Source organism: Trypanosoma cruzi, genomic scaffold (genome assembly GCF_000209065.1).
Source record: "Trypanosoma cruzi strain CL Brener 1047053517033 genomic scaffold, whole genome shotgun sequence".
NCBI classification, from domain to species: domain Eukaryota; phylum Euglenozoa; class Kinetoplastea; order Trypanosomatida; family Trypanosomatidae; genus Trypanosoma; species Trypanosoma cruzi.
In genome coordinates, this window is record NW_001849505.1 from 1 (window position 1) to 12303 (window position 12303).

The 12303-nt window shown below is 55.8% G+C and overlaps 5 protein-coding genes and 4 pseudogenes across 5 annotated transcripts, besides 19 other annotated features; all 9 read left to right on the forward strand.

Annotated features, from left to right (window-relative positions):
* Tc00.1047053506737.161 (mucin TcMUCI, putative) lies at positions 1–309 on the forward strand (the record flags this gene model as incomplete). Its single annotated transcript, XM_808490.1, has 1 exon — positions 1–309. A coding segment is annotated over one exon (309 nt), but the record flags the coding sequence as incomplete, so codon positions are not given.
* Positions 1–328: a sequence feature (areas not merged during assembly with more than two copies in the genome that could not be assigned to a particular haplotype).
* Positions 5–143: a microsatellite.
* Positions 329–1197: a sequence feature (haploid, Esmeraldo-like haplotype).
* Positions 523–575: a sequence feature (A-rich).
* Tc00.1047053506737.151 lies at positions 1134–2426 on the forward strand (annotated as a pseudogene).
* Positions 1198–2564: a sequence feature (areas not merged during assembly with more than two copies in the genome that could not be assigned to a particular haplotype).
* Positions 2565–3789: a sequence feature (haploid, Esmeraldo-like haplotype).
* On the forward strand, positions 3768–5747 carry Tc00.1047053506737.140 (syntaxin binding protein 1, putative; the record flags this gene model as incomplete). Its single annotated transcript, XM_808487.1, has 1 exon — positions 3768–5747. One exon carries the CDS (start codon positions 3768–3770, stop codon positions 5745–5747), a length of 1980 nt encoding a protein of 659 aa, XP_813580.1.
* Positions 3790–4534: a sequence feature (areas not merged during assembly with more than two copies in the genome that could not be assigned to a particular haplotype).
* Positions 4535–5984: a sequence feature (haploid, Esmeraldo-like haplotype).
* Positions 5985–6141: a sequence feature (areas merged during assembly that could not be assigned to a particular haplotype. This can correspond to areas where the two haplotypes were merged or to regions with more than two copies in the genome that were merged during assembly.).
* Positions 6142–6306: a sequence feature (areas merged during assembly that could not be assigned to a particular haplotype. This can correspond to areas where the two haplotypes were merged or to regions with more than two copies in the genome that were merged during assembly.).
* Tc00.1047053506737.135 lies at positions 6148–6840 on the forward strand (annotated as a pseudogene).
* Positions 6307–9537: a sequence feature (heterozygous, Esmeraldo-like haplotype).
* Tc00.1047053506737.128 (mucin TcMUCI, putative) lies at positions 7559–7990 on the forward strand (the record flags this gene model as incomplete). Its single annotated transcript, XM_808489.1, has 1 exon — positions 7559–7990. One exon carries the CDS (start codon positions 7559–7561, stop codon positions 7988–7990), a length of 432 nt encoding a protein of 143 aa, XP_813582.1.
* Positions 7679–7821: a microsatellite.
* Positions 8203–8259: a sequence feature (A-rich).
* Positions 8479–9465, forward strand: Tc00.1047053506737.121 (annotated as a pseudogene).
* Positions 9538–9748: a sequence feature (areas merged during assembly that could not be assigned to a particular haplotype. This can correspond to areas where the two haplotypes were merged or to regions with more than two copies in the genome that were merged during assembly.).
* Positions 9749–9764: a sequence feature (heterozygous, Esmeraldo-like haplotype).
* Positions 9765–10692: a sequence feature (areas merged during assembly that could not be assigned to a particular haplotype. This can correspond to areas where the two haplotypes were merged or to regions with more than two copies in the genome that were merged during assembly.).
* On the forward strand, positions 9833–10186 carry Tc00.1047053506737.114 (mucin TcMUCI, putative; the record flags this gene model as incomplete). Its single annotated transcript, XM_808488.1, has 1 exon — positions 9833–10186. The coding sequence occupies one exon, from the start codon at positions 9833–9835 to the stop codon at positions 10184–10186; it is 354 nt and encodes a 117-aa protein (XP_813581.1).
* Positions 9929–10020: a microsatellite.
* Positions 10400–10460: a sequence feature (A-rich).
* Positions 10680–11525, forward strand: Tc00.1047053506737.107 (annotated as a pseudogene).
* Positions 10693–12303: part of a sequence feature (haploid, Esmeraldo-like haplotype) that runs on past the window's edge.
* Tc00.1047053506737.100 (hypothetical protein, conserved) lies at positions 11662–12156 on the forward strand (the record flags this gene model as incomplete). The annotated part of the gene is made up of 1 exon (XM_808486.1): positions 11662–12156. The coding sequence occupies one exon, from the start codon at positions 11662–11664 to the stop codon at positions 12154–12156; it is 495 nt and encodes a 164-aa protein (XP_813579.1).

Below are 12303 nucleotides of genomic sequence, written 5' to 3' on the forward strand. Positions count from 1 at the left end.
CCACCAACTACGACGACCACTACAACAACAAAGCCACCAACTACGACGACCACTACAACAACAAAGCCACCAACTACGACGACCACCACCACAACAAAGCCACCAACTACGACGACCACGACGACCACGACCACAACGACCACTGCGCCAGAGGCACCAAGTATTACGACTACAGAGGCGCCAAATACGACGACCACCCGTGCACCGTCACATGTTCGCGAAATTGACGGCAGCCCCGGCAGCTCTGCGTGGGCGTGTGCCCCGCTGCTTCTCGCCGCATCCGCGCTGGCGTACACCACTCTGGGCTGAAGAGGTGTGTGCGGGCTGTGCGTGCCAGCACTCAGTCACGGGGACATGTGTACGTCTACTGTGGTCCGATGTATAAAGTAAGAGTAATTATGATGATTGTGTTTTGCTTTGCTTGCTTCTGCTGCCATGCTGTGTGCTCCGCGTTGTGCACCACATCCGTCACGTTGAACGCATCCCAGACACACTCATATGCATGCGCACTGGAGCCTTAGGTTTGTTTTTTCTTCTTGTTCTTTTTCTAATTCTTTTTCTTTTTTTTTTTTTTTCTGCTTTTATAACTTCTGTGTTGTGGGGCGGTGTGCGAGCTCTGCAATCGCACTGGTTCCGTCTGTTTCGTGGTGTGTGCGGCTGCGGCTGCGGTGGTGGCCGCGTGAGAGTGGGTGAGAGAGAGCCATGCACCGCCCGCACACACACTCGTCTTTCACTCACTCTCTGTGTGTGTGTCCCCTTGCATGGACTCTCGTCCTCACCTCATCCCACGAAGCACACACATAATGTGCCCATTGTATTTATGCATGCACACCCATGCATGCCCGTTGGTGCTCTCTTTTGCACGACACGCACCGCTGCCGTCCTGCCTGGCTGCATGGGCGGAGCACCGTAACTGTTTCTGTTTTGTTTTTATTGCTTTGACTGGGCGACCTCTCTCTCTCTCTCTCCCTGTGTGTGTATTTTGCTTTACGGGAGCAATGAGAGTGTGTGCGCTGGTCGTCCCACGCTGCTTTTTGTTTTTTATTGTTTTACTTGTGTTGTGGTTGAGCACATCCATTCCGCTTTTTTGATCGGCGGCATGTTTTGACTGCGATCACTTTAATCCTCTTTTGTTATTCCCATATTATTTTTCGTGTTGTTGAGGAAGGCGTCAGCCTCTCGTAACCTTGCCAAGCTACTCAGTGATTTTTTTGAAATACGCCATGCGTCAGTTGATCCACGACACCCCACGGTCTGCAGCGCCGCTTCTTCTGCTTGTGATGATGTTTGTGATGTGATTTGCCAGTTGGTGCTTTGCCGTCACCCAGACTTATTCTTTGCTTTCTTGACGATTTGTTGCGTACCGACGGCGCGTGGTTGATTTTCCTGGTGGTGAGGGACGTGCTTCTCGGAGCGTAGGATGCGTTGCAGGTGTGGAGCGTCGTTTGGAGGGACCGATGGGTGCCCGTCCGCATCAAGGCGTCAACAACGGACCCGTGTGATAGCAGGAGGCAGTGCGGCTTCTTTTGGCGTTGCACAGCGAATGCACTGGACGGCGCGTTTGGCTGTAAGAATGGTGCTCTATCCTCTGCACACGGGAACGCTGTTGCCGAGGAGACTGTCCCTGCTGCTGTGTAACTGCATGCGGATCGTCTGCTCGTCCAGCCACTGGAGGGTCCGTTGTTTGTGCCGTCACTCGCCACGGGCAGTGTTTGTGGTCGGTTCGCGGTGCCTGCTGAGCATTGTCCCGCTGGTGTTGCCAATTCTGACATAATGCTGTACGCGGCTGCTGCGCCTGGCGGTGTGTGGTCACTGCCGTGCGCCACGCTGGAGGATGGCCGTCCCGTCGCTGGCGCCATGAACATTGCCCGGCGTTTTTATTTTGCGGACGCCTCGACACTTGCATCGCCGCGCACCTGATGGCCCATGCTGTCGGGTTCACCCACCCGCACATGGCAGGCCGCAGCATGGTGAGGAATGTTATTGGTGTGCGTGGCAGGGCGCGGTCGGTGGTGGTGCGCTCGACGAGTGCCGCGATGGTTGCGAGGAAGCACCACGACTGCGACGACGTTGATGACGTGGAGCTGCAGGATGACGATGGGGACGGGAGGACGCTGGAGTCGCACTGGTGGCAGCGCCACGCGAGGGATGAGCGGATGGCACTGATTGGGGCGCCGGCGACCACACGGAGCTGACGCTGGCCGCGTTCGCTGAACTGGGCTGCATGAGGGTGAGCAGGGGGATATGGCGGAGCCGATGCGTTGGTGCAGGAAGTCGGGCTTTAGGCTGCTGCTGCTGCAGAGGAAGCGCTCCGCACCGAACATGAGTGAATATTGCTACATGCTCTGCGACGTGGGTGTCCCTGTCAAACGCTGCGCGTCGGACCGGTATTCCAGCGGTTGGTATTTGAGGAGTGTCCACGAAAGGTCAGCAAAACAGCCGATGGGCCGTTGCCCCATCACTGATCCCGCACTGGATGTGAGGGATGCTGACGCTGTTATTTGGAGGGGAGAATGTTTGTCTGCGGTGCCCGGGGATGAGCCCTCTTCGTGGTGTCTGGACACGCTTCCCAACAACACGACGGATGCGAGGAACCCGGAGGAGACAAATAAATCAGTGCTGCCATGCATGCGGCATTGAGGTGCCTCGGCATGTAATTGCGTCTGGAAGTGGCTGAAAAGGGTAACGTCCGTTGTTTCCCATGCACGGACGGGGCGACGGTTGCGTGGGCCACTCTGCCCTACGATGAGGGGACCGTTATTTGCCGTGACCACGCGCAGGTGTGCACGATATCCGCCACCGCCGGCAGTTTCCTTCCAGTGGTTTCGTGGGACGGCGAGGAGAGGGTGTGGAGCAGGACGGTTTCGCCGGCATCTACTGGACAAGGATTGCGAGGGGGCATCCGTCCCTGTTGCGGAGAGCATTGATCCTGACCGCGGCACCCCACCGAAGGATGTCGACTCGGCCGCACTCCAGAAGAATCCGTCGCCCGAGGAGAGGCAATCGCCCCAGATGCTCCGACAGGCAACGGGGTGATCTCGCCCAACGACACCGCGGGTACGCCGCAGGAGGCTTTGAGGAAGGGCGATCTTCCGTGCAACGACGGTGTCGCCGCCGATGGTGTGACGTCTTTTGTGGGACAATCCAACAGGAGATGAGGCCGTGAACAAGAAGGCCGGTGGCGGTGCCAAAACCACGGGGCCCAAGGGCCCTGATGCCGCTGATGATGCGCAAGGCGCCGTGGACCCTCCGCCGAGGGAGGATGATGCGGCGGTGGGGCACGGGGATTGGGAGGCAGAAATGACAGCAGGCCCCGCCTCCGACTCCCGCTAATGACGTTTCTGCTGCTGCTTGTCCCTTCGTTGCTTCTTCTGTTTCTCGCTGCGGCAGCCGTGAAAGTGCTCTATCGACTGGCGGCGTTGACGGCATTGCGCTGCGAGGCGACTGCGCCTCGTTCTGCGTGGTCTGCACTCAGCATTGGATGCCAAATAGAAAACAATCCATGTCAAATGGTTCCTCTCCATGTATGTATGTTCCGTATGCCCTCCGTTGGACTCTCTGTTTGGTATTGGGGATATGTCCGATGCACACTGCTCCCTTTTTGTTGGTTACCAATGTGGAGGCACCATACTGTCTTTTTTTTTGCTTTTATTTTTTGTTAGATTTTCTGAGACGCACACACCGGTGCGAGTGGAATATACACGCAGACACACACCAACATCCAAGCACATCGTCTTTGTGACCTGCTCTTAATATAGTAACGTAGTATGCGGGGCGGGTTGGTGCGATCAAAGCCTTCGGAAGAGGGGCAGCCGCGTGAGCCCAGCAATGGCATTCGTGGTTGTGTGCGGGATTATATCTTCCGCCACATGCTTGACGCCGTTCCGGGATCATTCAAGGTTCTTATTTGCGATGCCCATGCTGCGGCTGTTCTAAACTGCTCGCTGCGTGTCCATGATCTCATGGAGCACGGCGTGACGCTGCTCGAGGACCTCATGACGCCGCGACAGCCAATTATCAGTAGCCCTGCGCTCTACTTTTTCGCCGTGGAGGATGCGTCTGTGAGCCGCGTGGTTGAGGATTGGATGGCAAAAGACCCGTACAGGGAAGCACACGTCTTTGCGCTGGGATGCACCCCGGATTGCCACCTTCAGCAACTTGCACGGGCTCGGATAGCGCCGAGGGTGATGAGCTTTAAGGACATGATGTTAGACTTCAGCGCCCCTGAGGCACTGGTGTTCCACCTCAACATGCAGAATGAGTTCCCTCAGCTGCTGTCACCGCTGTCGCTGCCCACTCGAGAGTCCGTTTTGGACGTTGCGGCGTCGCGCCTTGTGGCGGTTTTTCACGCCATGAACAACGGTGTGCCCGTCATTCGCTACCAAAGCAGAAGCAGCATCTGCCATGGGTTTGCCAGGAATTTCTTTGAGAGGCTTGCCAAGCTCTGCTACGAAGAGCCGGATTTCAAGAGGGGCGCAGACAGCCGCGGCAACCCGGTGCTGATAATCGTTGATCGAGGCTTCGACACGGTGACGCCGCTGATGCACCAACGCACATATCAGTGTCTTCTCGACGACCTGATGCCGCTGGAGAATGAAGTGTATGAGCAGACCTTCCAGAATCGCCTGGGGGTGGACTCGAAGCGGCAGTACTCGATTGACGAGGAGGATGTGTACTGGTGCGCCTACCGTCATCGTTTCTTTGCGCAGTGCCTGGAGGAGCTCCCGGCGGCACTGAAAAAACTCCACGCGGATCACCCGGGTTTGGCGCAGGGCGTGGAGCAGAAGGCCAATCTTGCGGAGTTGGGGAGTTCGGTGCGGGCTCTGCCGGAGTTTCAGGAGAAGCAGGCCAGACTGTCGCTGCACATCGACATTTGCACGAGGCTTGTAGCGCAGTACCGGGAGAAGCGACTGGCGGAGGTGTGCGAGGTGGAGCAAGACATCGCCGCCGGGCGCAAACCCTTCAGGAAAAACCTGGAGGGCGTATGGCGCCTGACGAAGGATGCCGCGATACCCCGGCCAGTGCGCCTTCGTCTTCTCTTGTTGCTTGTGGCTGCGAGCGGCAGTGACGAGTTGACGGAGGCCAAGAAGCAGCAGCTGATCCAAGACGGTGAACTGACGGCCGACGCCCACTTGTTTGCGAACCTTGAGCATGTGACGAGGGCTGGGAAAGTGCAAAGAGACGGCGCAGCGTCGGCGCAGAGCGAACGGAGCACGAGTCATTCTGCGAGCAACGCTGCAACGGACGGGGATCCGTTTCTGAATCAGGCCTACATGATTATGGAGGCTGCGGCAAGAAATGGACTGAACGCGTCCGAATATCCAATGATGAACTCCCCGTACGAGTCGAGGGCACCCGCGGCGGGTGGCGGGGCACCGATGGAGGCGGTGGGCAGGAAGAAGACGTTGCGGGTTGGGCTTTCATTGGCATCGATGCAGCGCGACCATGTGATGGGGCCAAATGGCGCCAGTGGGAGCCAAAACAGTGGAGCAGCAGGAAACAACGCCGGGCCGTTTCAAGGGGGTAGAGGTAAAGGGGAGAATCAGCTTGATCTGGGTGGCGGTGCTGGGACGATTGCCCTTACAAGCCCTCAGCGCATTGTGCTGTTTGTTTTGGGTGGGGTGACCTGCAGCGAGAGGCGCTCGGCCTACGAGATATCCAAAAAGTATGGCCGTGAGGTAATCATTGGAGGCACCTCGCTGCTGCGTCCTGAGGTGTTTGTGCAGGGACTTGGCACCCTACGGTAGTGCGACTCACGGGCTGGACACGCAAAGGAGCGCATCGGGGGAGGAAGAGGGGGAAATATATACAAACACACACGATTGCAGGTGTCTGTGGGGATTGTGTGCGCTTCCATTCTGCATTCTGTACTTTTTCCTGAAGTGTTTCATACGATGCACGTGTGTGTTTTAACAGCAGCGCTGATTTTCTTTTGCTTTTGTTTTTTTACGTGTGCGACTACGAGCCATTCCTCCGCAACGAAGAAGGCGGATAATAAAGGAAGGAAGTTTGTGGAGCATGCACACAAGGCTTCAGTGTTGATCCGCTGGTGCTGACTTTTTTTGCTGGGCATTTGTGCGCGCTTTTCCCCTCAACGTTTTATTTTATTTTATTTTTGCACAGAAAGCAGCAGGTGGGCATTTGTGAGAGCTGCGGCGGGTTGCTGTTGCCCTCGACGGGACGCGCGCATCGGCGGCAGCTCCATTACTCTGGGCACAAAGGGAATGAAGCGCTTTCTGGATCCTCACCGCAGGCGCATGCCGTGGACGGCCTCAAAGGAGTGTGTTCCCGATGTTGTTCTTAACAACAAGGAAAATATGGTGTTGGATAGCGTACAAAGAGTGGATTTGGATTGCGTTGACCGTGCATCGCAGGTGGATTCCCTGGAGGCATAGCGGAAGGCCGTGGCCACATGTGAGTACAATACATCCACCGGAAAGAACATTTTTCATTTGGCCTCTTGGATGGAATCAAATGGACTCAGGCAATGGTTTACCGCAAGGAGTGACCGGAGGGGACGTACGACAAGTATGTCACCCTTTCCGCCATTGATTTTAATCGCGATGGAAATAAGGGAACCGCGTACGGTTACTTGACGTTTCACGGCGAAACCACGACAAGACCGGCGCAAATAGACTTTGCGGATTTTCCGGGGTGGCACATGGGGTTTCGGGTGGAACGCGCTGTTCCTTTTAACGCGATCGTTCCCCCACCCCCAAGTATTGGTGCAGACATCCCTGCCGATGGACGTTGCTCTTGCTTGCGGGCGCATCCATTTAATGATGCGGCCGAAACCTCCAGCCCACTGCTGGTGCTTCTGGCTTGACTGCTGCACCGCCCCCAGCAGCGGGTGTAGTGGGTCTGGGGATGACAACACAGTGGACGAAGTTCACTCGAATGGTGCTGGCGGCCCCGTCAGCGTCTCGTCGACCCCAGCGACCTACCCACACCACCGGCGAGCACAGACATGGACGAGACAGGGAAGGCATCAACAGACTGCCAGGGAAACAATTGCTTTTTCACATTACTTTCAGCCAAACAACCGGAAGAATTCACAAAAACATCAATCACCAACAATGAAAAAGGAACAGCGACCACCGCGGCCACCAACGGCAGCACCGCAGGCCTCCACAAAAATTCCCCTCTTTTGCTTCTTCTTGTCACGTATGCAGCAACAGCTGCGTTGGTGGCTACGCTCGCATGAATTGGCGTGTGCTGGAGAGAGACGGCCAGAGGAAACCAGCTTCTCCTTGTGATGAATATTGGCTGCACTTCCCGTGGACCAACAATTCTCGTGGTGTGCGGGGATATCTTTCCCTTTTTATTGTTACTTTGGCCTTTTGGGTTGCTGTGTGCGCTGCATCTATTCTCGTGTGTGTGTGTGTACTCTCCGTGGATTGGAGTGTGTGTCGTGCGTGGTGTGCGGCGTACGGTGCACGCCTGGCTGCTGCCCTCTTTCCTCATGTGGTTTGCCCTCTGTGTGTGTGTCTGCCGCACCTCTCGTCTCCCCTGTTGCTCTCCATGTCCCTCACTGTGCAGATAAGCTCCACACCACTGAATGACCACACTCACGATGATGACGTGCCGTCTGCTGTGCGCCCTGCTGTTGCTCGCCTTGTGCTGCTGCCCGTCCGTGTGCGTGACAGCAAGTGTTAAGCAGGACACTACGACTACGACTACAACAACAAAGCCACCAACTACGACGACCACTACAACAACAAAGCCACCAACTACGACGACCACGACCACAACAAAGCCACCAACTACGACGACCACTACAACAACAAAGCCACCAACTACGACGACCACGACCACAACGACCACTGCGCCAGAGGCACCAAGTATTACGACTACAGAGGCGCCAAATACGACGACCACCCGTGCACCGTCACATGTTCGCAGAATTGACGGCAGCCTCGGCAGCTCTGCGTGGGCGTGTGCCCCGCTGCTTCTCGCCGCATCCGCGCTGGCGTACACCACTCTGGGCTGAAGAGGTGTGTGCGGGCTGTGCGTGCCAGCACTCAGCCACGGGGACATGTGTACGTCTACTGTGGTCCGATGTATAAAGTAAGAGTAATTATGATGATTTTGTTTTGCTTTGCTTGCTTCCGCTGCCATGCTGTGTGCTCCGCGTTGTGCACCACATCCGTCACGTTGAACGCATCCCAGACACACTCATATGCATGCGCACTGGAGCCTTAGTTTGTTTTTTCTTCTTGTTCTTTTTCTAATTCTTTTTTTTTTTTTTTCGTTGTTTTTGCTTTTATAACTTCTGTGTTGTGGGGCGGTGTGCGGGTTATGCAGTTGTACGGGTTCCGTCTGTTTCATGTTGTGTTTGTTGCTGCTGCTACTGGGCTGCTGCCATTTGTTTTTGTGCGGTGGCTGTGCGTGGTGTAGCGGTCGTATTTCTCTCTTTGTTTTCGCTGCATTGACGGGGAGTTGGTTTGTGCTGGAGGCTACACGCAAGTGACAGGAGTGATGGCGATGATGGTGACTGGCCGTGTGCTGCTGGTGTGTGCACTCTGCGTGCTGTGGTGCGGTGCCTGCGGTGTCGGCCGATGCTGGGGATTATGATGTTTCTTGTGGTCATGGAACTTTGGGCGCAATTGGAGTTGGTGTTGACGGTAAACCCTCCGCCCGGTTGGTAGTCATGCATCTACAGGAGGTACAAAGGGTGAATGTTTTCAGGGAGGTGGAGGTGACTCTCCGGGTTCTGCTACACCCGCTTGCACATCGTCACCTGCCGATGCGGAAGAGTCCGAGGGTGGGGCTTTAAATGGCTCCAAGAAGGATGTATCCCGTGTTGAGGAGGACCCCGATGCTGCGCAGGACCCGCTACAACCAGGTCTCACGTTGCATCGGCAGCCGAGGTGATGGCGGCAAAACTGTGAAAGAAGAAGTGACTGGTGTGGAGAGCAGCGACACTGCTGACTTGCCCCCAACGAGAGCCACGCACCACAAGCAGCACGACCAATGACGGGGGAACCGGAAGGCACAGGGAAACGGGCAGCATCGAAAGCGTTATCAACGCCAGCAGAGGGACGAGGGATATCAGGCGCGACGGATCAAAAAGTGGGCTCACCAAAGGAGGAAGCCGCGTCCAGCGCAGGTGCCACAAACAGTCGGTCACCTGTCGGTCAACAACAAACAGAACCTTCATCTCCCTCTACGAGTGGAAGTACTTCGACTTTGACTCCGGAAAAGGAACCCGCTGGGGAGCTCCATTCCAACAATAACCAGCCATCTGGTGACGCAGCACCGAAGGAAGGAACGCAACATGAAAGTCTTGCTGGCGGCGAAACGCAAATATAACCCGCAACTACTAACGACGAATCGATTGGAACAGCACCAACTGGCGACGGCGACAGCAGTACCGTGGCCTCCCACACCACCTCCCCTTTTTTGCTCTTGCATCTTCCTGTTACGTGTGCGGCTCCTGCTGCGGTGGTGGCTGTGCCTGCATGAAGTGGTGTGCGCCGAATATGAACTAAGGCCCAGTGCAACTGAACTGTTTTGTGATGAATATTGGCTGCACTTCCCGTGGACCAACAATTCTCGTGGTGTGCGGGGATATCTTTCCCTTTATTGTTACTTTGGCCTTTTGGGTTGCTGTGTGCGCTGCATCTATTCTTGTGTGTGTGTGTACTCTCCGTGGATTGGAGTGTGTGTCGTGCGTGGTGTGCGGCGTACGGTGCACGCCTGGCTGCTGCCCTCTTTCCTCATGTGGTTTGCCCTCTGTGTGTGTGTCTGCCGCACCTCTCGTCTCCCCTGTTGCTCTCCATGTCCCTCACTGTGCAGATAAGCTCCACACCACTGAACGACCACACTCACGATGATGACGTGCCGCCTGCTGTGCGCCCTGCTGTTGCTCGCCCTGTGCTGCTGCCCGTCCGTGTGCGTGACAGCAAGTGGTCAGAAGAAGGAAAATACGACTACGACTACAACAACAAAGCCACCAACTACGACGACCACTACAACAACAAAGCCACCAACTACGACGACCACGACCACGACGACCACTGCGCCAGAGGCACCAAGTATTACGACTACAGAGGCGCCAAATACGACGACCACCCGTGCACCGTCACATGTTCGCAGAATTGACGGCAGCCCCGGCAGCTCTGCGTGGGCGTGTGCCCCGCTGCTTCTCGCCGCATCCGCGCTGGCGTACACCACTCTGGGCTGAAGAGGTGTGTGCGGGCTGTGCGTGCCAGCACTCAGTCACGGGGACATGTGTACGTCTACTGTGGTCCGATGTATAAAGTAAGAGTAATTATGATGATTGTGTTTTGCTTTGCTTGCTTCTGCTGCCATGCTGTGTGCTCCGCGTTGTGCACCACATCCGTCACGTTGAACGCATCCCAGACACACTCATATGCATGCGCACTGGAGCCTTAGGTTTGTTTTTTCTTCTTGTTCTTTTTCTAATTCTTTTTTTTTTTTTGTTTTTCGTTGTTTTTGCTTTTATAACTTCTGTGTTGTGGGGCGGTGTGTGAGTTCTGCAATTGTACTGGTTCCGTCTGTTTCATGTTGTGTTTGTTGCTGCTGCTGCTGGGCTGCTGCCATTTGTTTTTGTGCGGTGGCTGTGCGTGGTGTAGCGGTCGTATTTCTCTCTTTGTTTTCGCTGCATTGACGGGGAGTTGGTTTGTGCTGGAGGCTACACGCAAGTGACAGGAGTGATGGCGATGATGGTGACTGGCCGTGTGCTGCTGGTGTGTGCACTCTGCGTGCTGTGGTGCGGTGCCGGCGGTGGTGCCTGCGGTGTCGGCCGATGCTGGGGGTTATGGTGTTTCTTGTGGTCATGGAACTTTGGGCGGAATTGGAGTTGGTGTTGACGGTAAACCCTCCGCCCGGTTGGTAATCATGCATCTACAGGAGGTACAAAGGGTGAATGTTTTCAGGGAGGTGGAGGTGACTCTCCGGGTTCTGCTACACCCGCTTGCACATCGTCACCTGCCGATGCGGAAGAGTTTGAGGATGGGGCTTTAAATGGCTCCAAGAAGGATGTATCCCGTGTTGAGGAGGACCCCGATGCTGCGCAGGACCCGCTACAACCAGGTCTCACGTTGCATCGGCAGCCGAGGTGATGGCGGCACAACTGTGAAAGAAGAAGTGACTGGTGTGGAGAGCAGCGACACTGCTGACTTGCCCCCAACGAGAGCCACGCACCACAAGCAGCACGACCAATGACGGGGGAACCGGAAGGCACAGGGAAACGGGCAGCATCGAAAGCGTTATCAACGCCAGCAGAGGGACGAGGGATATCAGGCGCGACGGATCAAAAAGTGGACTCACCAAAGGAGGAAGCCGCGTCCAGCGCAGGTGCCAAAAACAGTCGGTCACCTGTCGGTCAACAACAAACAGAACCTTCATCTCCCTCTACGAGTGGAAGTACTTCGACTTTGACTCCGGAAAAGGAACCCGCTGGGGAGCTCCATTCCAACAATAACCAGCCATCTGGTGACGCAGCACCGAAGGAAGGAACGCAACATGAAAGTCTTGCTGGCGGCGAAACGCAAATATAACCCGCAACTACTAACGACGAATCGATTGGAACAGCACCAACTGGCGACGGTGCCGTTCTTTTATTTCTTTCTTTCACTTCCTTTTCTTTTACGTTTGGAGGAGCGGAAGGAAAGGAACCCAGGAGGCAGTTTCACAATGAGCAGAGTGTACATTGCTGGCCCCGCGGTGTTCAACGAAGACATGGGTGGGACCTATTACGACCGTGTGCGCACGGCTCTGGGGATGCATGGCGTTGTGCCGCTCATTCCCGTTGACAACATGGTTTCAGGGGCTGGGGAGATACGGGCGAAGAACTTGGAGATGATAAGGCACTGCGACGCCGTCATTGCGGACCTGTCGCCGTTTCGCTCGCATGAGCCGGACTGCGGGACTGCGTTTGAAGTGGGCTATGCTGCCGCCCTGGGAAAGACGGTGCTGACGTTCACTTCCGACCGGCGTTCCATGAGGGAGAAGTACGGCGGTGCGTTTGACGCGTCCGGGAGGACTGTGGAGGACTTTGGCCTTCCCTTCAACCTGATGCTTTGCGACGGGACGGAGGTGTTCGACTCCTTCGACGCTGCCTTTCACCACTTCCTGAGGCAACGCTCAGAATGGCGGGGATGCGACTGTAGCGGAGGTGTGCGAAGTTAGATTTAATGCTTTTTTTTTTGTTGTTGGAATGACCGTGAGCGCTGGGATTTCTGTTGGTGGTTTTGCGTTGATTTCTTGAAACCACGCACACACGGCCCTTCTCCCTCTTGTGTTTGGTGGGAATAAATGATTGCTGGTGCAGCAACG